We start from the raw sequence: 23,883 nt of genomic DNA, 5'->3' as shown, positions 1-23,883 counted from the left end.
CAGGCTGTTTGTATAGTGGTATTTCCAATAGGAGAGATGTTCATTGAGCTTGAGTAAGGAAGATTGCAGAACAAGTTTATAAAGTTCAAATATATTATTACAAGTATCCCCTACAATGTGCTGTAGAATTTCTCATGTCAGCCACTTCTAAGTGCTATACACAGTAGCTTAAGTTTCAGCAGCTTTTTGAAACTAGAATATTAAAAGTTTGTTTTCATTACAGCTAAACCAATCTACTGAAGGAACTTAGCCTAGCACAAGGACAAAGTCATGAATATAACAAAGATAGGGGAATCATATAAAATAAAATATGAGAGTTGTCCGGAGGGAGCCATTTACCTGGCTTCTGGAAATCTCAGAAATTTTCATACCTAACTGTGCTTACTGGTGAAGGATGTGTGAGAGAGTGGTGGGTCTACATGTGCTGGTTTGGATGTGCAATTTGACTTGGATTTTTGATCATATGCTTAATCCACAGCACATAAAGATTCTCCAGACTAAGTTAGACTTGAGGAATCTGCACTAAAGAGATACTGAAGTTTACAAAACCTGCCTGTGGAGCCCTTCTGTCACCCACAGAGCCTCCATATGTATTCTACAAAGAGCATAAATTACCTTTCACATAATTAGATGTTATTAGATGTTGTCAGGGCTGCAAGAGACATGTCTGGTTGCATAAGAACTGGCACAGTGTCTGGACAGAGAGAAGCACAGAATTCCGTCAGCTCATCTATTCCTTTATGATTTTCAATATGACATCAAGAGATTGTTGCAAAGATGCCATACTGACAGGGACAAATTGAATGCTTTTTAAAGACTGGCTGCAGAGGGTCTGACACACAGCCTCGGGAGCTCTGGCAAGCTTCGAAGAATTTTATGTGGCCTTCAGCCTGATATCCATTAAGTGAAAACTCTATTTAAAGGAGTTTATGTTGTGCAGTGAACTCAGTTGGCCTTTCTCACATAAGTGCCGGGGTGGAATATTTGCTGTAGCTTTGTAGAATCTGAGAGATAAATATAAACCAGTAAATAAATAGAACACCAATAAAGCTATAAGGCATGTTTACTCCTTTAAGCTATGGACACGTAAGTGCAAATCTTGAAAAAAAATATTCTTGAATCAAATTTTAATAGACACAAAACTATTATTTTTTAAAACCTCTTGCCCTTGTTCAGCTTAACTACTACTATAAATATTTTTACTTCTTCTAAAGTATTTTCTTTCACTTTTTTAAAAGGTGTTAAAGGAGTTTTGTAACTTTCACCAAACATATCTTTTCCTTCTTTAAAGCAATGAAAACTGTTTCAACAGCATGTATGATAGCTTACAATCTATATGGAAAGAATCCAATTAAATTTCTGTGTTCTGTGAGCTGTCTTTTTATAATCACATTCTCACTGGATGATTTGCTCACAGGGTCAGACCCCACTATTTGCGTCAGTGCCTTACTGACGTCAGTTCAGTTTCTCTGCTCCTACAGTAGTCCTCAATGGGAGAAACTGGATAGTTACGAAGACAAACTAGGTTGAGGTTGTAAAGACCAGATCTCTTTTCCCAGTACAGTGATTAGTTTGTGGTTAAGATGGAAATGGGGCTATGTAAAGACAGAATTTGTGAGAAAGGAGTGATTACATAAACAAGTTTTCCCTTCTTTGTTACAGCAGATGCCTTCCTCTGATATGAGGGTGGCATATGTTGGGGGAAAAGGTATTTATATATATTGGGCTGGTGGAGGTCTGTCTTGGACATTAGCAGGTAATTGTGCTCTATACATCAAATATAAACTTCCTAGCTTTCCCAGGCTGGTATGCTTTTAGATTTTTACATAAAAAGCTTCTATATTGCAATAAGGAAAGGTCTGAAGAACCTTACTGAGTGCCTAAGGGACCTTTTGGATGAGCTTGGCCAACTATGGTAAAACTGTTTAAGAGAAGTGAGCAGAATCCTGAAGTAGGCTTTGTGTAAGGTATTTTTATTTCTTTATATCATGATTAATTTATACTTTTCCAGGGAAAGTGACAAATCTGCGTATTTTTTGCTAGAGCTATGTCCAGCAAGGTTTATTTATGTATTTACAAGCCATACTTCTTTATGGCTGATATTGTAAGCTAAAATGCATGATAAAGCAAGCCCAGGAAGCACATTAGTGGAGCAAAGGTTCTTGATTCTTTCCTATGACAACAGGTAAAGCCTTACCAGCAGCTGCTAAAGAATGACTCTGATATTCTCACCAGATATTGCATGAAATTAACACAGGAAGCAAACTAATGCATAACCAACTGCAGAGCTGACTGGGGCATGTGCCTATTTTGCTGTATGAGCACACTTTGTGCTATTTGGGAAATATTCCTCAAACCAGTTCTTTGAGGTTTAGGTGAAAATCTCACAAATATATTTATGTTATTCTAGATTTTAGTTCAGGTTGTCTTGGGTCTATTAATTGTTGACTTCGTTAAAATAACAAGTTGGAATAATAAATTGCTTCTCTCCAATGCATTTATGTTTATAAACTTGAATTTAGAACATTGTTGAATAAGCATTTGAAAAAACCTAAAAAGGTAACCTAATCCTTTTGGTTTTGTTTTGTTTGTTTTGCCCAGTGTTTTAGAGCACTTTGCTGCAAGGGACCGCCACCACCACGACCTGAATATGACTTAGTTTGCATAGGCCTCTCTGGTTCTGGCAAGACAAGTCTTCTGTCTCAGCTTTGCAGTGAGAGCCTGGAGAATATCGTGTCTACCACAGGTAGGATGGTGTCTTTATTCCATGGTGTGCTGTAACATTTCCCAAAGGTAACTTTTGAAACATATAGCAAAGGTTGCAGAGAGCTTCAGCCTACTTATTTTACTGTTGAAAGTACCTAATGGATTGCTTTGAAGCTACCACTACTTACTCTTTCAGTGTTTGTTCATACATTGGGGAATATCCATGAAAACACACAACTTGGAATGTGTTAAAGATCCAAACAGTGTGGTGTAATGAAGCAGAACCATAATATACAGTAGCACTGTCCTGTAGACACGTTACAGCATTTCTTTCTTCTCATTTTACTTTAGGCTTTTAAGCAGTCTTGTTATATGGAGAGAAAAGAGGAGAATGTGCTGTAAAATAGAATAGGACAGTGATGCTTTGAAACTTAAACTGGGATTTATTTCTGCACATACTTGGTCTGTACTGCCTTATGGTGTATGCTAGCAACCAAAAGAATAAATGTGATAGAGAGAATTTTTTTCTAGTGATAATCCCTACTTTTTAGAGCAGCAACAGGTTTGTTTTGTAGTAAGGACAGATTGAGATCAGAGAATCAGTTTACAGACAGTTTCAGTTGTATTGAGAAGGTACATAGAAACAGACAGCACAACCACAGATAAAAGGTATCTTAAGTCCAAAAAAATTTTAATAGGCATCTTGATATAGGTGAACTTGAATGCCTAATACTGAAAAGGGTGTTTTGATTGAAAAACAATCCATGAACAAAACAGCACCAGAAGAATCAGAAACAGGAATACCTGGCTGCAAAGTTCTGAAAGAGGAAAGATTAGATCATAGAGATCAAAGAAATCTGGTTCAGTGGCTGCAGCAATTATTAAGGTTGATTTGCTGATGGAACAGATACCAAGTGTTGTGCAAGTAACTTGTGTTTACACTTGCATGGTTTTGTATTGTAGCTGTGGTCCATGGGCTTGAATTTTATGAATATGCCTTAGTAACCCTGTTTTGTTAAATTTACAAGAACATAAGGTTATTTAATACAACTGAAAGTAAAATGTAAAACAGATACAAGAGAATACTGGGTTTTTCTTATGATGAATAATTAACCTGTTGCCTACGTAGTGGTATTGGGAATGTTAGAGATCTGACACTTCATTGTGTGGAGAAGGTGTCAATGACTAACTCAAAAAGTTAGAGGGAAATTGTAGAGTAATTCAGTCTTGTCCCCCCCTCCCCTGGCCTCTGCCACCATCTCCTGAGCTTTATCTTTAGAATTTGCCTGGAATTAGAGCAAATTGTACTTTAAAACTTGAGACTCAGAAAGAAATAGTAAAAGCAATTTAAATAGAAGGATAGAGTTATCAAAGGAAATAGTGAAAATACAATTAATTAAAAAATTATTTTTTTTCCAGATAGATGCAATAAAATACTATTATTTAATCAGGCAACTTGAGGAATGAAAAATTACTCTGGGGAATACTAAGCAGCATCTAAAGCAAAATGATGCCATATGGGATATTCAGCTTATAATAAATCTGCTCGTGTATACCATATCTGTGCTACATCAGAGAATATTGTGGAGATTACAAGAATACAGTGTGACAACTTCTCCACTCATATTTCAAACTATAACCTGTATTTTTGGTTTTCTCATCAATGCCATTCAGGTCCATTCCAGTTTTTCCTTCTTTCAAGGAAGAGTTTAAGATTTAAGACAACAAACCCAAAAATATTTCATAATTATTCCCTTCAGATTTTCTTGTACTTTCCTCTTCTGCATCTAGCACTGACCATAGCTGGAGTACTGGAATACCTTATTGATCTGATCTGGGAGAAAAAACATCTTGTTTCTGTTAAATGATAGCTAATAAACTTGAAGTGTAACACATTGATTCAAAAATTCTTTACTCAGTTCACAGGTATGTAATCATGTTGAAACAGTGTGTGCTAGATGGAAATAAATTAAATGTCTGGATATTTTACACTGAAAGACATAATTTTTCCTATGTAAAATATTATGTACACTTATATATACGTATCTACTAAAAATACAGAATTTAGTATATAATACATTGATGAATTGCTGGGAGCCTTTCACATTCCCTTTCTCTTGGCTGTCTAAATTTTCAGATAAGGGTAAAGATCACACGTTTTGGTGGTTTGGTTTTGTTTCTTTTTTTTTTTTTAATTAGGTTTTAAGCATGAAATGAACTAATATAGGATTCAGAGATGTTTTTGGTGTGCTTGTAACCATTTTAATACATCCAACTAAGGTCTGTAAAAGGATCTTTCAGTTAATAACATTTATAGACGGGGGTAATTATATATAAAATTTATATTCTGAGTGTAGCCAAAACACTCAGAAGATTAAATGGAAGAAAACAATGATTTGAATTGCATGTTGTCTTCAGCATCTCCTAAAAATTGCAGAACAATCACTTCGTATTACTAGTAGTCTGAAATCTCTACATTAGTTCTAGATGTAGTAAGAGATGATTTTATAACAGTAACTCCTTACCAAATGATAGATGGCCTGAGTGTAAGTTTTGTGCTTAATTTTATGTGTGCCAGCTACTTAATAGTATAATTGAAAATTTCATTGCTTATACTTATCTATTCTCTTCCTCCCACCCCTCCCACCATGCCTTATAATTGACTTTTTTAATAACACATTGAAATAGAATTTCACAAGCAAAATCCTGGTTCTTGATGGGAAAAGTCTTCTTTTCTGAATGTATGCAATAGATTTCAAATGGCCTCTTTAACAAATAACTTACTATTCCTCTTTATTTCTGTTCTTAGGTTTTAGTATAAAAGCGGTGCCATTCCAGAATGCCATCTTGAACGTAAAAGAACTTGGAGGTATGGCACTTATTCATTTGGTTATAAAAACATTCAGTGTCTAGATCCCATAATAACAGATAGTCGTTTAAAATTGTTAGTTGTTTTAAATTTAAAAATGATTAATCAGTGCAGCTGGAATTAAAAATCTGTGTTTCATCACAGAAGCTAAAGTTGAGAAAAGTTGTACAAATCCTGACCTCGAACAAAGGGTAAAAAGCAGGAGGAGCAGAAGGCAGCCAAATGTGGTGTATCTCCTAATTGTAATCTCTTGGTTTGCAATGGTTAGGTCATACAAAAATACAAACTGGACTGAAACTGTAGTATGGCTGAAGTAGCAGCTCAAGGAAGTGTGTTCCCTGTGTTTATTGTACGTATAAGCTTTTACTTATGAGCACAGGCCCAGGTAACTATATGAAGATTTGGCAAAACCAATATATTTACTGCACCACTGAATGTGTTGCAAAGGTAGCCAACTTCTAATGAATAACTTCTAATGAATTATATCCTTTGGGAACTGTTCTTCTGTTGGATTTGTTGAATTTTGGAGCCATAGTTGTTTTATGGTTGTGAAGTTTTTTAATTTTCTGTATACATGTAACCTGTTCAGCTGCCCAGTTCTGACTTTGAGTCTCAAGTGATCAAGAGGTAACTGTTAAAAAGAAGAAAACACTCTCCTAATGAGAGTTCTTGTGAAGTCTAATGTTCTTCTAATTAAAAAAACCTCTTAGATACTTATATTCTAGAATTTCTTCTTTTTTTATATCTTTTTATTTATATAAATAGAGTAGAATGAATCTTGAGGATGTTTATTAGATTTTCAGCAAGCTTGGAACCTCTCTTAAGTAGAAATTAATTTGGTTCTTGAAGGAAGTTTCATGAGATCAAATTGCATGACAGTTGTCTTATCTGAAACTGTTTCAAGAAGGCTTTAAGATAAGCACATATGGAAAGGATAGCATTTCCTCTTTACTACCATTGGTCCATAGATTGAAACATATTTATTTCTGTTTGAGCATGTATCCTGTAAAAAATAACCCAGTAGTTTTCTTTGATAAAGGGACCACTTATCAGGAGTAGTGCTGATTCTGCTTGTGTGTGTTATCTGCATGATGTCACTTAGTCATGATGTCATTTTTTGGATTTTTTTTTAAAATATAGTGAATCATTTGCAGTCTAGTTTATACATTCTGCTGCCCAAGCTGTATGAAATATGTAATTCATATAGGTAAATGCAGGTTTTGATCAAGAATTGAATCTATGTATCCTATAGCAGATTCTCATTAAAGGCTCTTTCTTAACCTTTTCTTTTATGCAGGTATGTGTGTTTTGAGAAATCTTAGTAGAGGGCTTTGACTCATGGCAAGATGTCCTGAAGTAATCCAGAATATTTAATCTGGGTTTTTTTAACAAGGATTGTTAGAATTTTTTACTGCATCTATTTATTTCTTTTTCCTTTAAATATGAGTGTTTATGTGTCCGTATTTAAAAATTATATAATCTGTTTTACCTATGAGATATTGCAGAAAAATGCTAATTCCAATAGATTTTCATTGTCTAGGTGTAACGGAGCAAAGGCAAGCTTCCAAAAGTTTGTTTTTCTTCCAAAAGTTGGCGGTCATTAGTGGCATTCCTTAGGGCTCATTATGGGTCTCAGTCCTTTTTAACATCTTTATTGGTGATACGGACAAGGGGATTGAGTGCACCCTCTGTGTTCTCAGATGACACGAAGTTGGGTGGGAGCATTGTTCTGCTGGGCCATAGAAAGGATCCAGAGGGATCAGGACAGGCTGGATTGATGGGCTGAGGCCAATGGTATGAAGTTCACCAAGGCCAAATGCTGGGTCCTTCACTTTGGTCATAACAACCCCAGACAATGCTACAGGCTGAGGGCAGAGTGGCTGGAGAGCTGCCCAGCAGAAAAGTACCTGGAGGTGCTCGTTGGCAGTGGCTGAACATGAGCCAGCAACATGCACAGGTGGCCAAGAAGGCTAATGACATCTTGGCCTGTATCACCCATAGTGTGGCCAGCAGGACCAGGGCAGTGACTCTCTCCCTGTACTGGTGAGGATGCACCTCGAGTTGGGTGTTCAGTTTAGTGTCCCTCATGTCAAGAAGGTGCTGGAGTGAGTTCAGAGAAGGACAACAGAACTGGTGAAGGATCTGGAGCACAAGTCCTATGAAGAGAGGCTGAGGGAGCTACGGTTGTTTAGCCTGGAGAAGAGGAGGCTCAGGGGAGACCTCGTCACTCTCTACAACTCCCTGAAAGGAAGCTGTAGCCAGGTGGGGGTTGGTCTCTTCTTCCAGGCAACTAGTGACAGGACAAGAGGACACAGGCTCAAGCTGCACCAGGGGAAGCTCAATCTGGGCATTGGGAAGAATTTCTTCATGGAAACGCTACTTAAACATTGGAATGGACTGCCTGGGGACGTGGTGGAGTCAGCATCCAGGAAGTGTTCAAGAAATGACTCGATGTGAAACTTAGTGCCATGGTCTAGTTGACAAGATGGTGATCAGTCAAAGATCGGATTTGATGATCTAACGGGTCTTTTCCAACCTAAATCATTCTGTGATTCTGTGGTCAGCATTCAACCTTTTAGCTGAGAAATGTGTTCCTGTTTGATGATTGTAAAGCCTGAGCTTTCTGGAGTATGCATGGTTTCTCTCTTGCTGCTCTATGAAAATAAAGCAAAACATTTTACATGTTTAATCGCTGTTAAATTTTATTTTGGAATTTCTACTTCTGGTGTTGAAGAGAAGTCTATGTTTTTGTCTTATTCTTGATTTTTGTCTTCATTTGTTATGGTATTGTTATATCATTTCTCTTTACTGTAGTGTGGAGGTCTTGTCCAGATATTTGATCTTGGAAACTTGGAGGAAGGTAGAAAGGCATGTGTTTTTACCAACCACTGTCTGCTGTTACATGTTATTTAGAGAGTGGAGTTCTATATAGTTCTAGTTTTTCATACTTTGTCTTTTTAGGTAACAGAAAGCTTCATATGTCATAATACAGTAACATATTAACAGCCAATATTTAAAACACAGCATAAGTCATACTGCTTATGGTTCTTATATTCAGCAGCCAAGCAGTTATGTGAAACAGATGCTGACTGTGTAGTATCCTTTCTGTTTGGCAGAAGTAGTATACTTCCTTGAGGGTGAAGATGGTGCTAGTTTTTACTATGCTGTGTGCCTCTGGAGCTGCTAATGAAGCCAGCTTTTATTTCTTTATTTCTGTAGGGGCTGTAAATTTTCAGGCAAAATATATAGAAAACAGTCTCGTTTTGCCTCTTCCTGGCCTGATTAACTCTTCATCATCCTTTAAGATTTTGGGACATGTAAAAAAGTTTGTTGTGCTCTCTTTGCAGAAGTTTTTGTTTGAATCACATGATACTAGAATGTAGAAAACCGTATCCAATTTCTGATTTTTTAAATTGTATTTGTTTTTTAAGACAGGTTGCCTTCCTACCAGAAATAAAGTTTTTATCCAGTTTCATAAATGTTAAATGCTATGTTTAAAAACCTTGAATTTGATCCTGAAAAAGTAGGAATATGTACCGCTTTCAAATCTAGCATAGGCCTGCTTGAATTAATTGAAAAGGAAGTCCTGCCTTATTTGCTGACCAAGTTGAACTGCCTGTTCTCTGAGTTACTGCTTTGGTATACCACTAATCCCTTCCTGATTCCTGAAAAATTAAGAAAATTACTGCTTTTCCCCCCAAAATTTAGTCCATAAAATAATGTATGTAACTTAGATTACTGTGAAGATGTGCCATGCCCTATCCACATTCTTTCAGAATGTACTATTACCAGGACAATTGAAAATCTCTCTATATATTGTGCAACTCAGCTTAGTAATGGTATAGAAAGAAGCTACAGTTTTGATTATTTCCTGTTAGGGTCCAGTAATCTCTGGTGGGAGCTAAGAATGAAATTGTCTGTGATGAACATAACAGGAAAGTGTGAAAAGGCTGTAAAAATAAGGCAGATGATAACATTTGTTCGGAAGATTCAAGCAGTGTTTCACTAAACAGTTTGGGATGCTGAATACTGAGGTTTCTTCTCAAGATAAATAATGGAAGGTATAATGGCAATAGAAAGCTTTTTCTTTGATTCTAGCAAATTCCAGCCTGGAGACACAGTGGATGAAATCACCATTTATTCTGTGGTTTTTTTTCAGTCATATGTTGTTGTAATACTGTCAAAACAGAGTATGAAGTTGTGATGTCTGTTGCGACAGAGATATATTTATTCAGGACTATGTGAAGATTTCATGTCCATCCTGGAGGTCAACTAATAATTTCCAGTTCTTTTTTTAGAAGAAGTTATTTTATAATTCAGTTTGCTATCTTGTAAATGCAGGCTTAGAAACCACCGGTGAGATGCCAAATACTGAGCCACATCAAATTTAAAAGAATGATTCTGGATGTGAGAGGCCCTTTTCCTTCTTATGAAGTTTAAAAATACTAACAGTATGTTATAGGGTTTACTAATGTTTTCTATTTTATTTACTAAAATATTGTCATATGTTTCTGTTAGTTTATGTAATACACCCAAAGGCCTTTTTCATAAGCATAGAGACTGCATGTTGTGTAGTCATATTTAAAAATTCATTTAAGACAAAAATGCGTTAAGTGCTTACCAAAACCAGAGTGGTTAATATCAGGAATGCTCTTGTCTCCAGTTGGTTGAGCATGGCCGGGAAAAGAGAGATGAGAACTTGCCTCCCCACTGCTGTTACTTCTTAAGCTTCATGACCAAAGTCATAAATTCACATTCTTAGGCCAGCTAAATAATTGTCTAAGTGACAGCTTGAGAACAAATAGCTTTAAATAGGATTGATTAAACAAAGCATGCGTATTTTGCCTTAATTTGGAAGTAAAGAGTAGAAGAAAAGAGAGTAGGAGGAGAAGTCACACTGTTTGCAGTCCAAATTGAAGGGAAAATAGGGACCTCTGGAGAAGACAGCAACAGTTGTCAGGTAGTATTTGCCTTGTGAAAAAAATGAGGGAGGAAGGAGAAAATAATGTTGATCTATTAATTGGAATTTAAAATTTAAATATTTTTTTGCTCTGTGGAGGAAGAGTGGAGTACTGAATACTCTTCTAGCAACACAGTCTGTGAGAGCAGATAAAATTTCATCCAGTTAGTAATTGGAAAACTGATCCCACAAGTCAATGCCAGCCTCAGTCATCTTCAGAAGGATGAACTAACACAAAGCAATAAAATCTCCATACTGTATTTGACTAAAAGGCAGTTCACACCTCTACAAAATCTGGTTGCAGAGTACATGCAATGCCATCTGTGACATAGCTTCGTCAAACAGTTTACAGAATGTCTTAGCAGATGAAATTTTTAGTTGACCCTGTTGAGCTGTCTAAGCTGTGAGTCGCACAGAGACATTCAGCTTCCGAAAGCATTAAAGTTAGATCTGTTTGCTATCAGTCATGCTCAGCCTGCTGTTCAAATGGTGCCTAAGCCCAGGCTCTGTCACATAGTTTCCTCATTTCATAGATAAGAACGATCGTTTACACTCGTTTATGGATCTTGTTAACATGAGTCCTAAGGAAGGTTTGATAAGGATGCAGCCTAGTGTTCTTACCACTGTTCTTTGGAAATACTGTTCTTCTTCTAAGCTGGCTTTTTACAGTGAAAAGACAACCTGCAGTCCATCTCATTCACAGCAAGTAGGAACCATGCAAGCAATGACTGTCACAGCCATGTACAGTAGGATAACCAAAACACGAAATTTCTAGTTAAGCTTTTTGTGGGGTGAGAGCTGGTTGGTTTTGTTTGTAGGATATTTTCTGGAGGAAAAAGTAAGACCTTTGGTTTAATTAAAAGCCTCTGTCTCCTCTTGGGCTTGCAACTCCATTTTCTTTAGCAGAATCAAAGGATAGAGTGTACCAGCCTAGTTTAACATCAGAAATTATATGTGTATTTTATTAAACACTCCTAGACAGAAAGGCCTTGATCATTTCAAAAGTTAAAGCTGATTTAAACTTTTGTGGACCAGTCAGAACAAGGGTTAAGCAGACAGAAATACACAGCTGTATAGACTTGCCGCTTGCTTTGTATGTTTACTAGTCTTAAGTGCCATAAAGAAAGATGTTTTCTTAGCTTTATTTGAGATAGCTGCACTGTTACCAAAGCTGTGACTGCAGCTCAGGAGGGTACTGAGTCTTGCTGGGTGCTGGCAGCAATTGTAACCCTGGGGAATTGTGCTGATGCTTCTGAGATCGTGACTGTCACCTCTGTCTAGGAGAGGTGGAAGAAGGGCTGAGGTGGGCTAATGGGTAGAGGGGAAAGTGGCAGATGATTTCCTTGTTGCCAAACATTCTTTGCTAGCCCTAGAGGACTTACTGTGTGTTTGTGAATTTAAAAAACAAATATCCCCAAACATATAGAAAAGGAGAAATGGAGGTGAGAATGTCTGTCTATGCAGACATTTGCTGCTGCAAATTATTAAATCTTCAGATATCAGACTTAAATAAATGTTAGAGTATATTGCAGGGCACATATATCCATATCTTCTTTATGAATTATCTGTAAATTTTTTTAATGAACTTTATGTTCTTGACTAGAACAGCAGATTTTTGTTTCAAAGTGCATGTTTTATTTTAATATGGTAGTATAATAACACACACCTAAGTAGACCAAGCTGACTTGCTGCAGGCAAGTATAAGTACAACCTTTTTAAAACTTCCAAGTGCATGAAACCTGAATGCTGTTCTAACAGATTTAAATATCAGAGTAGGTAGAGATTCAAAGTTTGAGTCAGCATCTGAGTTAGCTAATAAAGAAAATACTAAAGGCTTGACTTCCAGATTATTCTCACTGGGGAAGCCTGGAAAGCAGACAAGAGATGACAGAGATGGTTTCCATAAACTTCAGTTTGATAAGAAAAATAAAAATAAGCACGATAACTTATGTGCATATATGATTTTGTATGTTTTGAATGTAAAGGCAGAAAAATTATTCCTCAACTTTTTTTTTCTCTTTTATGCTGTTTGTTCAGACTGTAGTTGAATTGCTGCAGTGAATGTAGCTAATGTCTCAAAACGTTCCATTTTCTAGGGAAAAAGTGCTAATTTCCCACTACCATGCTTTGTGTATGATTGCAGGAGTGCACTGCCTGAGAGGCTAGAGAAAGCAGACTGATCACTTGGTTTTAAACCCTAGGAAATAGAAGTCCTGGGACTTTTGCACTTGAAGAAGTTTCACATCTGTGTTGTTGCAATAGCAATACAAAACAGCCATAGAATGGTGACTGACATTACACCCGTGGGAAACTTTGGTATCTATGTGTGGATGTGTCTGTCATATTGGACAAATTAATGTAAGTAGAAGGCGGGTGTCTTAAACAGGTTTTATAAATTTATTTGTAATAAAAAGGAACTAGAGGGTTGAAAAACAGCTAGTGTTGAAAAAACAAAATTTTTTATACTGGATTTTTTTCAAGGGGGGGAGTACTGGGAAACCTGCCTGAGATAGATAAGAAGCAGCCACATCTCTTGAGAATGTGTTAAGATTTCTAAGATTTCAGGTGTCTTCTTGATTACTCAAGAAAACACGTCAGTTTTCCATCTGAGGATATGATGGGAAGTGATGTTATAAACCCTGTGTAGATTTAGAAACAGTTATTTTTTTCTTCATAAGGTTTCTTGGAGTGAGAGGGTAGGGTGTATTCAAAGATTTTGCAAGAACAGATAAGAGATTTCTTTTTTCCCTTCCTTTCCTGCTTACTCCCCCACCCATGAGCTGGTCTTTCATGCAAGAAGATTTTGTAGCATAGTTGGCATATTCCTTGCCATCTTTTCACCGTTATGCTTACTAGAAATGTTCTATTTTATATCAGTAGAGGAATGATCTATATATTTAATTCAACTATAAAACCTTCAAAATATGTAGATGTCTTTATTTTAGGTGAGTGGATGACATATTTGAAGTGGTAGAAGAGTTATTTGCAGCCTGCAATCTTTCATGTTCCCACATTAGCTTTTTTTGATCCTCTGTTTGAGACCATAACTTCTCCAGACCTGTGATGTATTTTGAGGTGAACAAGAGCTTTTATGTGCAGGCTAGACTATCGTGAAGCAAGGGCTGTGTGACATTCATCATGCTCTCAATGGAGACTTGCTGCAAGTCTGACAAGTAGCAAATTTGACACATGTAAATTTGTTTCAGTGATTTTTTTTCTGTAATGCTATGTTCTGTTCTCCCAAAAGTACTGAAGAGGAGGAGGGAATTGAAGGTAGCCTCAAACTGCTGTGAATGGAGATGTAAATAGAAGTATTTATAGGCGAAAGGAAGATTTGCAGCTCTGCACTTTGTGTGATATTTACAGGAGCGTGTACCTGTGCAACCTGTTTTAGATGTGTATTAAACTGCACATAACTCAAAATCTTCCCTTCATCTTCCGAGGGGTACTGTTGGTACTACTACAAATCCTTAATGGTATTGACATGGACTGTTCTGTGGAATTTATTTATATGATATTTAAAAAATATCAAAATGAAAGCTCTTTAAAATTACAGATAATTGAATAAACCTGCCCTGTAGTAATGCTGAATGATTGAGATTTTTAATTGCAACGTCTTGTCATTTTTCTGTAAGGAGAGTTTGAGGTTTTTTTCCTGTTATAAAGCAATTCAAGCCTACATTTGATTGAACATTATCTTCTCTAACAGACGGTGTGATTGTATTGTAGTGTGTTTTGTTTTGTTTTTTTTCCATCGGTTATTTGTAAACTGGATGCTTTAGTCACATCACAGGACTCAACCTACTCCCATAGGTTCATTGCTGAGGAAAACAAATCATAGGCTCTTGCCTGTGTCTGAGGAAGCTCCTACACTGAACACTACATTTTAGCAAACATTTCACGTGGCATGTTCCCAAGGTCTAATGTGGATTGTTATGTTTTTCTGATGGTTTTGAGATTATTTTATTTTTATTTTTTTAATCTTTGTTTAGGCATAAAGTGGTTGAAGAAACAGCCGTATGGTGCAAAGCTATTAGAGAAACACGATATTAGATCTACAAACCTAAATGCTTATTTATTACTGTTGTTTGCTAGGATGTTTTGGGTACCAGTTAAGTTCCTGGTTTTGTCTCACCAGTCTTCTGAGAACCTGAGGATGTTTAATGGCTGCACAGTACATTCTGCATTGCCAGAGAGCTCAGAATTTGAAACTTAGTGTCTTAGAAATGTTTGGAATAGATGAAAAAGTTAATTCATAGGATAATCTGTGCTAGACTGCACCTTGAAAAACAACTGCTTGCTTTTTAAGACTGAATTTGTCGTGCCATAATGTGTGGATCACTATTTGTAGTCCAGTGTTTCCCACCCAGGATAACTCCACAACATACTACTTAGTACTCTGAGGAAAGAAGCTGAGAGCAGATTATGCTCTCTGGATATGAAGAGTTAAGGCAAAAGAATATCAGGTTATTTGTCTTGTAGAGATTGTGATTTCCAGCTGCTGATAGCTTATTGATGCCAAGAATTATTTTTCAAGTGCGTTTGCCAGAAAAATGGTTTAAAATGGCACCCTGAGGTACAAGCTTTAGCTGCCTTTTTTTTTGTCTGCTTAGTGCAAATAATTCTCATTCTTAAAACTCAAGCTGTGATTTCCTCAGAATTGAAGTGTAAGCAATTTCAGAGCAGGTCATTAGAATAATGGAAGATCCTAAAGAAAATACCAAATTTTGTTGTACATTGTACCTTGGTTCTTATAACTATGCCATGGTGACTGGCCAGAGCCGGAGAGAAAAAGACTTCTATACTTCAGTGGTGTTGGTTTGGGGGCAGTTGATGTGGAGCAACAAAGCTGAGCTGCTAAAGAAACAGAACCAAAGAGACAGGAGTGTAAGGTCAACAAATCACCATACTCCTTTTCTGGCTTCAGTGTCCCAGGTAGGGTTCCATGAGCTGCTTTCTTCCATGTGCCTGGATACAAGAGGTCAAATGCTCTGCAGTTCACCTCACAGTTTTTCTGTTTAGAATGACTACGATTACAAAGATAAGACTCAGGTTCTGGCAGTGATGTGATTGAAAAGTAGCTGACTGATGCTTAGAGTAAATAAGACAGATGTTATGTTGCTAGGAAAAAAAATACCTTCAAAGAGCTGATCATGGTCTTGGCCTTTAAGTTCATTGAAAATGATTCTCTACTAGTTTTTAAAGTAATGTGATCCTTCAGATGCCTGCAACACTGCTGTGTGTGGCTATGTAAATAGTGTCCCTCTGGCAACTTGCTTTACTTGGTTCTGATGTAGACAGCTGTTGGGAAAGACTGGGACATCTAACAGATGCTGTACAATTCTTTAGAAGTACAGTTGGCAGATATTTGTGTGGTACAGAAACATAGACCTAGCTTTCAATGTAATTCCTCTTCTGTTTGTATAATATTAATCTTCAGAGGTTGATAAAAAAATGAAACATCTGTTCTATTTGTGCATTGTTACTTTGAGTCTGGTTAAATTAAGAGAGAACTTAAGCAAAGTCTTGACTATAAAACCCATGGCCATTTGCCTTTAAGTAGTCAAGTCTGTAGGCCTCTTGCAGAAAAAAACCAGGTTGGACGTGACCGATATTCTCTGTAAACAAAACTGTGTGTGTCTGTGTTCACAATGTTTGTTAGCTGCATCTGTTGGGTGCAAATATTGAAACAAAGTGCTTAAGGTTCCAGTGTAGCTGGTACAAAGACGACAGTAACTCTCCATGAAGTGAGATTTGAATACTCTTGAGTTGGATACCTAAAGTATATGGTGCAAATTCCTTTCTAGACATTTATGACTTCACCTTTGTTTATAATGTATAAATTAAGTGAATATTTTAAGTATCATATCAATGTTATGGTCATTATGTTGCATTAAAAACTCATTATATATCTACATGTTTCTCAGAAATTTTGTGTCATTTTGTTTCACTGAAAGGTAGAGTTTTATTATTTTCATCTGTGTATACATGAAAGTTCACTTTTCCCTGTCTGAAAGCAAGAAAAGTGTCTGTAAAAGATACCTTCATTATATTTCTGCAAGTCATTGTCTGGCAGACATGTCAAGTTTTCCACTAGACTGTTGCTGCTGCTGCTGTTCACTGTTTAGCATTTGTCCCCATGAGTGTAGTGCCAGATTCAGACATACAAAGAATAGCCCATATCCAAATCATAGTTTAGATAGTTTGACAGCTGTCAAATACAATTTTTTTTTTCCTACCTCAATGCTACAACATATGCTGCTCTCCAGGGGAGACAAAAGCTTTCTGTTGATAACCTTATTGCTTGGCTTCTTTGAGATGGCTGAGTGCTGCTGAACTGTGTCCTAAAAATTACTGTGGCATATCAGCCTGTACAGTCACTCATGTGTCTGCTGTTGGGCTCTTCAGAATCCTTAGTGTGGTTGACAGAGCAAAAGTAGTTGAAGTGAATGCCTTTGCGTGTTGTCATCATAGCTCCTCATTCACTATTCAACTCACTATTGTATCATCGTTCTCCCCATTAAGTATCTAATTACTTTAATAGGCTTTCCTGACACCTTTTTTCCCCAATTATGAAGTGGTTGCCTGATGGTTTGGAGATGAACTGGAAGACCTTATCATGCTCACAAATGAACAACTACCATGACAGAAGCTTCAGGTTATGGCAGGGAGCTGCAGGGCTGAGTAAAAAAGAATGGGCAAAGGTTTAGGTATTAGTGCCAAGATATTTCAGTGAGAAGGTGAAGGATTAGACCATGTGGTACTAGAAGCATGATACCTCTGCCAATACTCATTAATGGAGCAGAAGCTTTAGGGGAAGAAAGCTGCATTGAGTCAAGTTCCTTCCTTACTCAAACAAGACTGATTTGACATTTGTGTGTGTGTTTGATTGGTGATTGCCTTTTTTTCTTTTTTATTCTTTTAATGATGATTAGGAGAAAAGATTTAGTTAATTGTTTTGATCATTCCAAGTAGATTGGTTATTTTCAGTTATAAGTGTTAAATTTGTTAAATTATTCTTATTTTAAATAATTCTTATTATTGTCTTGGAAGGAGCTGACAACATCAGGAAATACTGGAGTCGTTATTACCAAGGATCCCAGGGGGTAATATTTGTATTAGACAGTGCCTCCTCTGAAGATGATCTAGAAACTGCTAGAAATGAACTGCATTCTGCTCTCCAGCACCCACAGTTATGTACTTTGCCATTTTTAATACTGGCCAATCATCAAGACAAGCCAGCAGCTCGCTCCGTACAAGAGGTATGTTAATGTGGCATTATCTTGCCCGTTTGTATTTACTATCTGCACACCACTAACCCACTATTACTTATTATGATTATTACGCTATTACTTACTACTTATGACATGCTAGTTAAGGACTGGCCTCAATTTCTCTTTATTGCAAGTACACAGACCAAGAGCAGTCCCAATCCCTAATTACTTAGTACAATGCACTCTATGCAGGCTTAGTTCTTCTGGAAAAAATATACCTGGATACAAACAGATGATCTTCTTTCACCATATTTTGCTTAAGGGTGAAAAGATGTTTTCTAAACTACTCTTATGAAAAGCTGCTGGGACAGTGATTTTTTTTTTTAGCTTGTGTTTTTATTTGCTATTAGTTTTAATTTTGCACTATTCCATTACTCCATTCTTTTCAACTGCTTAAAGCAATAGATGGGAGCCATAGGTTGTCTTTCTTATGTGAAAGCTTTTTCTGAATTGCTGTGTACTGATGTGAGAGCAGAGTTGCAATTCCTGTTCTGAAGTCCTTAACTAGTTCTGATTTTCCTCTTCTAAGGAGTAATGTTTTTGTCTAATTTCTAGCTACCACATAGTAAATTATGTAATTGTTGTATTCAGTGTAGTTTTTGCTCTTTATATGCTGAAAAATTCATCTTGTCTACATTTCTATCATGTCACATACATTGAAGAAATGCTGAAAGTTACTGATTCTCTATGAGAAGCTCTACTTATTCTTCTGAAGTTGTAGGAAGAAGTTAAAATTTGGTTGTGTCATTCTGTTCATAAATGTCATTTAAAGGACTCTTATTCAAGACTGTATGTGAAATCTGTTTGTTCTGTCAGTGCAGCAGAGTGAAAACAATTTCAGCACTTTACAGTATTGTTGCTTTATACCTAAATTTGATTCTTTCTTACAGGAACTTCTTTGTCTAAAATACAAAGTTTCAGACTTTAAACTCAGAACAAACTGATCTGTAGAATAGCTGCTGTTATTACAGTAGAGTTGAACATACTGTCTTTACTGCTTTATTGCTACCTATGCCTCCTTTCTCAGCCAAAAGAAATTAAGCATATTCTAATGTTAAAAAATAGTGTAAATGGAGTGATGGTTTTCATATGAAAAGAAGAGATTAAGTGAAAGCTATAAAAACTACACTGTAGAATATTTTATTAATTTTTTGGTCCTTTTCTGCAAGAATCCATGCTTAGGAAAAACAAAAAAAAAGGAGTATGAATTTAGTATATCTAAAGTTACATAAAAAGGTAAACTAAAATGAGGCAGGGATAGAATCTACAAGTCGTACATCTTGTTCATATAAAAACAGACTGAGAAAGAAGTAATAAATATTTAAAGGAAATGTAATATGGATTTTGATGTATCAATATAATAATTTGGCCTGATCTGTTGTACAGCATAAAAGGAAAGCGTTCATTCCTAAACCTTCCACTTAAAAAATGATAATATCCTGAGACACAACTGATTTCATTTTATCATCTAAATACACTCTATGCATTTTGGCTTTAACTTTTTTACATAGAGCAATACAGATTACTATTTCCATCAACAAAAATGCTGTTTTTCCCCATGAATAAAGTATTTCTTATTTTACTATATTTTTCATTTTTAAAATGGCCAAATTTGGTTCTATGTTTAATAATAAATATAATTTAAGAAATGTTCTATGTCGAGTTTTATAAGAATAGAGAATACAATGCCAGTTGGTTTGTTTTACAGGAAATTTTGCAAGTAACTCTCCCATTTTGTAGCTGAGCCTCTATGGAGAGACTTTTGGGCCTGAACTGAATTTTTTGCCTATTTAGAGTTAGCATTTCTTTTCTTTTATCGGCAGTATCCTCATTTTCACCTCATTCTTCATTACCAGTTGCTCGATACCTCAGTAGCGGAGTAGATATCTATATGCTTATAGTAGCATTTAAATAGGTTTCTACTGCATGCTTTAAAAAAAATAAAAAAAAACTTACAGTGTATTATTATAGCATCGCTACTGTGAGTGTGTATGAAATGCTGCACACAAGAATTCTGTTAAATGTGCGCAGTTTATGTGTATTTTCAGGAAAAACAAGCAAACAACCCTGTATCAGTGTTTGTCTTTGAAATTCTTTAGTTAAGAATAGTGGAAAACAAAATTAAAAGAAAAAAAAGAGGAGAATGTCAAAAAGTTTTTATTGTCCCAGAAAAAAATGATGTCCTGTATTTGCTGTATATACAAAGTGGAAGCCTTATTGGGTCATTTTTGCCAACATTAAAATGGAAATTTCTTGCTTTCCTAAAGGCTTTGTTGTGCTGTCGTCCTCACTATTGAGATGTGAAATGAAAGTAAAATGTTGAATCGTAAGATGATTCCTTAAATCAAAACCAGCATATATAAGTATTTAACAAAAGTACTATGTTGAGCATTGAGTTGAGCATTATTAGACATTTTTGCTTAACTGAGTCCATTAATTATAGATATTTCCTTGCTTTTTTATGTGTCAGAAGGCAGATGAATCACAGTTGAAGTTTAAAAGTATGTATGCATTATTTTCAACAACAAATTGCCTTTCTTTAATGGATATGAAAGGACTCCTTGGGGTATAATTAAGGCAAATGTCTGAGTTAAGTGGTGCATAATAGGAAGTGTAGAAAAATATTTATGTACAACAAAAATTCTTCACAAAACTGTAAAAGGGCCAAGCAGTTTCTGCAACAGATGTTAGTTATATTTATTGTTGGGAAGCGCAGTTGCTTCAGTTTTTCAAAATGTTGTATTTTATTTAATGTGTTTTTTTCCATGCATTGCTTAGGTAAAAGTGATATTGTAGAAGTAACATGCTGTAAACAATAAGCAATGTCATGAATAGTTCAATTCACAGCTATAAGATATATTTGCAAAAGTATCCAAATAACTTATTTAATTTATGAAATGGAATTTAACCCAATTCATTTTGCAGAATATACTTCATATTATTGAAGTGACCAGGGAAAATTACAGGAGAAGCCAAGTTAAAATACTAATCAGACAATGCAATACTTTTTTCCTGAGTTCAATTGCGGGTTGGCTGTTTCCTAGTTATTTTGGTTTTAAAATGAAATCAAGAAAGTAAATTTGACATTTTATTGTAGAAACTAAAAACGACAATGTCTCTCTTATTTGTCTTATGTAACTTCTATGGTGTTCATTCCATCTTCCTGTGTCAAAAATATTTGTAAGTTGTTTTGTTTTTCCTGTGACAGTAGCACATATTTAGATGTTTTGAGATATCTCGTAAGTGATTTCAACTGAGCCATGCTGAAATAAAGACTGTATATTAACCAGACTATAAAGCTCATTCAGTCAGATTTGATTCAATACGTTTTTTACAAAATAACCTTGGTTTACATTAAAATCACAATAATGAAGAATTAATCATATGTAAATCAGTACTGACTGTAGTTTTGGAAACCTTTTGAAATAGTAAATAAAGATAGTTACAAGTGAAAAAAAAAATTTAGTTACTCAGCATGTGGGAACATGGTGGAGTGTCTGTTTGGCCATGGTTTCCAAAACATAGGGTGCAGTTCTGAAGAAGTACCAAATGGCGTATTCTTTTAAATAAGTATCTTGCTGATGGAGTGTACTTTTGCCTTTTCATCACAAAAGATCTTTTGATTATAGAAACTGGTTTTGATTAGTCAGATTTCTTTACAGGCTTAAAATGTTGCAGGAGATTGATGGTGATAAAAGCACTTTAAATTGCTTTGCAAGGGAACAGCCGCATTACTGCTTATTGTGATTATCAGCTTGTTGATTTTTATTTTGGAATGTGTGCTACTTTGCGTAATGATGTCAGAAGCTCGATATAGCAGTGCATCCTTGCGACTTGAAGCAGTGTGAAAACTGAGAGTCACTTTACTCCCAGGTCAGAGTGATATTTAAGAGCTGCTGATACCATACATTGAAAGTTTTCCATAGCCACTGTGTTTTAGGAGTAGGCTGTGCTGAGCACTTGTCTGAGTCTGTTGAGGACTTCTGGAAGCCATATAGGACTGGCCAAAGGAGAAATCAAATTGAACTAGGTTTTCCAGTTCAGTAGTGAAGCAGCTACATGTTTAGCAGCACGATGTTTTTGGGGAGTTTCTTTTTTTGTATTTTAAGGCTGTTTTTAAGATTGCAGTTGCACTGGATGATCATTGTAGGTCTGTTCCAATTGAGCTTTTCTGAGATCATCTATGTGAAGACGTTCATAGGGTATAAACTTTTGGTGGGTTTTCCTTTAGTCATCCAAAAATACAGGCAGTTAATAAATTTCTTTCATATATGTAAATTGGTGACCACTAGTAACAGGAGAAATCATTGAAGATATGTTCTAAATTTTCATTAAAAAATGCTAGAACTTTTTAGTATAGACTTACTAGAGAACAATGAATCAGAAGTCTTCTCAGTCTATTTTAAGGTTATATTGTTTTAAATATTGTTGTCAGGAAAAAATAATTTGGAAACCTTATGCTGATCATGAATGCTGTCTTTTTGCTTGCATACGAGATCTTACTTAAAAGTTGAATTGATGGGTGTGTGAAACTCCACTGGAGAATCATTCCCATTTTCCTGTTTGATAGAGCAAGATTAAAAAATATTTTCGAATTACAAATGGTATTTTCAAAAGCAATTGTAAGAGGTTCATTGCATATTCACATAGATTGTGATGCGTTTATCTATTTGTGAATATTTCAAGACATGGGTTTTGAATTGTGGACAGTGTTTAACTGGATTTTCTTCTAGGAGGATAGTGGAGGGTGACTCTCCTTATGAAAAGAGCCATCTTAGGGATGTGAGGATATTATCTATTACTCTGTCAGTTTATTCTCTGTTGTTTATGTCTAGAAATAATTTTGTAGATAAACAATGTCTTCTTGAAGTGTTAAGTATCTTAAAGTTAAATAACCATTGCAGGAGAATGTTCAAGTTTGCCAGCATCTGCAGAGGCTCTTACTGGTCCTGAGGATCTGGGGTACTTTAGAAACTGGACTTTCTAGGGCCTGCCAATAGTCTTAAGTTGGCTGCATATGGTAGCTCAGATTCAGGACGTAATCACTTCTTTATATTTCAGTGTCTTCGTACTATTTTTCCATAGGTCATGCCTTTTGTAGTTTCTGATAATTAGGGGGAAATGGTTTCCTTTTGGAAACCCTTTCAATGTACCACTTAGAGATGTCATTACTAGCAGTCTGAAAAACTGCACTGAGCAGTGACACCTCAGGAGGATTAGCTTCAGAGAGTATGCAGTATCTCAGCTAACAGTTCTGAGCAGATATTTTCTCCGGCAGCAAGTACTACAAAAACTTAGCCCACACCCAAGAGTGAAAAAGTGCTCGTCCTCAAGCCGGTCAAGACTCTCAAATTAATTCACCTATCTGAATTCTCAAAGACCAGCTGTTGCAAATCTGTGTACTTTATGGCAGGGACATCCATAGCAAAGTTAAATCGGGGGCAGATTTTTGGTTCCTGGAGAAACTGTTTCTAAGATGATTTATCTTCACATTACTGCAGTAAATAGCCAAAATATAGGTTCCTAGCCTGTTTTGAGATCATAGTGACCTTAATGACCTTAATATTTGCAATCCCCTCACTGCAAATACTTCTTCTCATCCAAGGTGTATCCCCTGATATTTGAAGATTGTTTTGGAGCTGGACTCTGCTATTTTGAGTATTGGCTGCTTCCTTCACAACTGTGGCCTTTGAGGGAACAGAGGAGTTATTTGTCAGACTTCAGTTATGAGCACATTTGCAGAAGAAGGGAATATTATTAACCTAGTGTTTAGAAAATATTAGTTTTGCCATGTTTAGAACAATGCAGAAATAACTCCAATTTGCATGTGTCATATGAACTCCCATTCTGATTAAAGAATTTCTTCAGACCTGTTAGGAAGATGATTTTATATAAAAAGATCTGAAAATAAAAATAATGTATATAAAATGCAATATAAAAAGATGAGCAATTTAAATAAATAGCTAGAGGTGAACAGCAAAACAATTTTTGTACAGTTGCAAGACTAAATCCAAACAGCAAAGTTTTTCTTTACATGAGTTTGTGCTTCAGTTATGTTTTACAATAAACAAAGG

The 23,883-nt window shown here is 35.9% G+C and overlaps 1 protein-coding gene across 10 annotated transcripts in view; it reads left to right on the top strand.

Moving 5' to 3' along the window:
* ARL15 (ADP ribosylation factor like GTPase 15) overlaps positions 1–23,883 on the top strand; it is a 260,768-nt gene that overhangs the window by 113,051 nt on the left and 123,834 nt on the right. For all 10 annotated transcript variants that reach the window (XM_064642700.1, XM_064642702.1, XM_064642705.1 and 7 more), the window contains 3 exons: positions 2,602–2,746; positions 5,516–5,575; positions 17,589–17,797. In XM_064642700.1, coding sequence (XP_064498770.1) covers positions 2,602–2,746; positions 5,516–5,575; positions 17,589–17,797 — 414 coding nt within the window. The remainder of the gene's footprint in view (positions 1–2,601; positions 2,747–5,515; positions 5,576–17,588; positions 17,798–23,883) is intronic.

Source organism: Pseudopipra pipra, chromosome Z (assembly GCF_036250125.1).
Source record: "Pseudopipra pipra isolate bDixPip1 chromosome Z, bDixPip1.hap1, whole genome shotgun sequence".
In the NCBI taxonomy this organism is placed as follows: Eukaryota; Metazoa; Chordata; class Aves; order Passeriformes; family Pipridae; genus Pseudopipra; species Pseudopipra pipra.
Note: the sequence above shows the minus strand (reverse complement) of the source record. Positions and strands in the feature narration are given on the sequence as shown.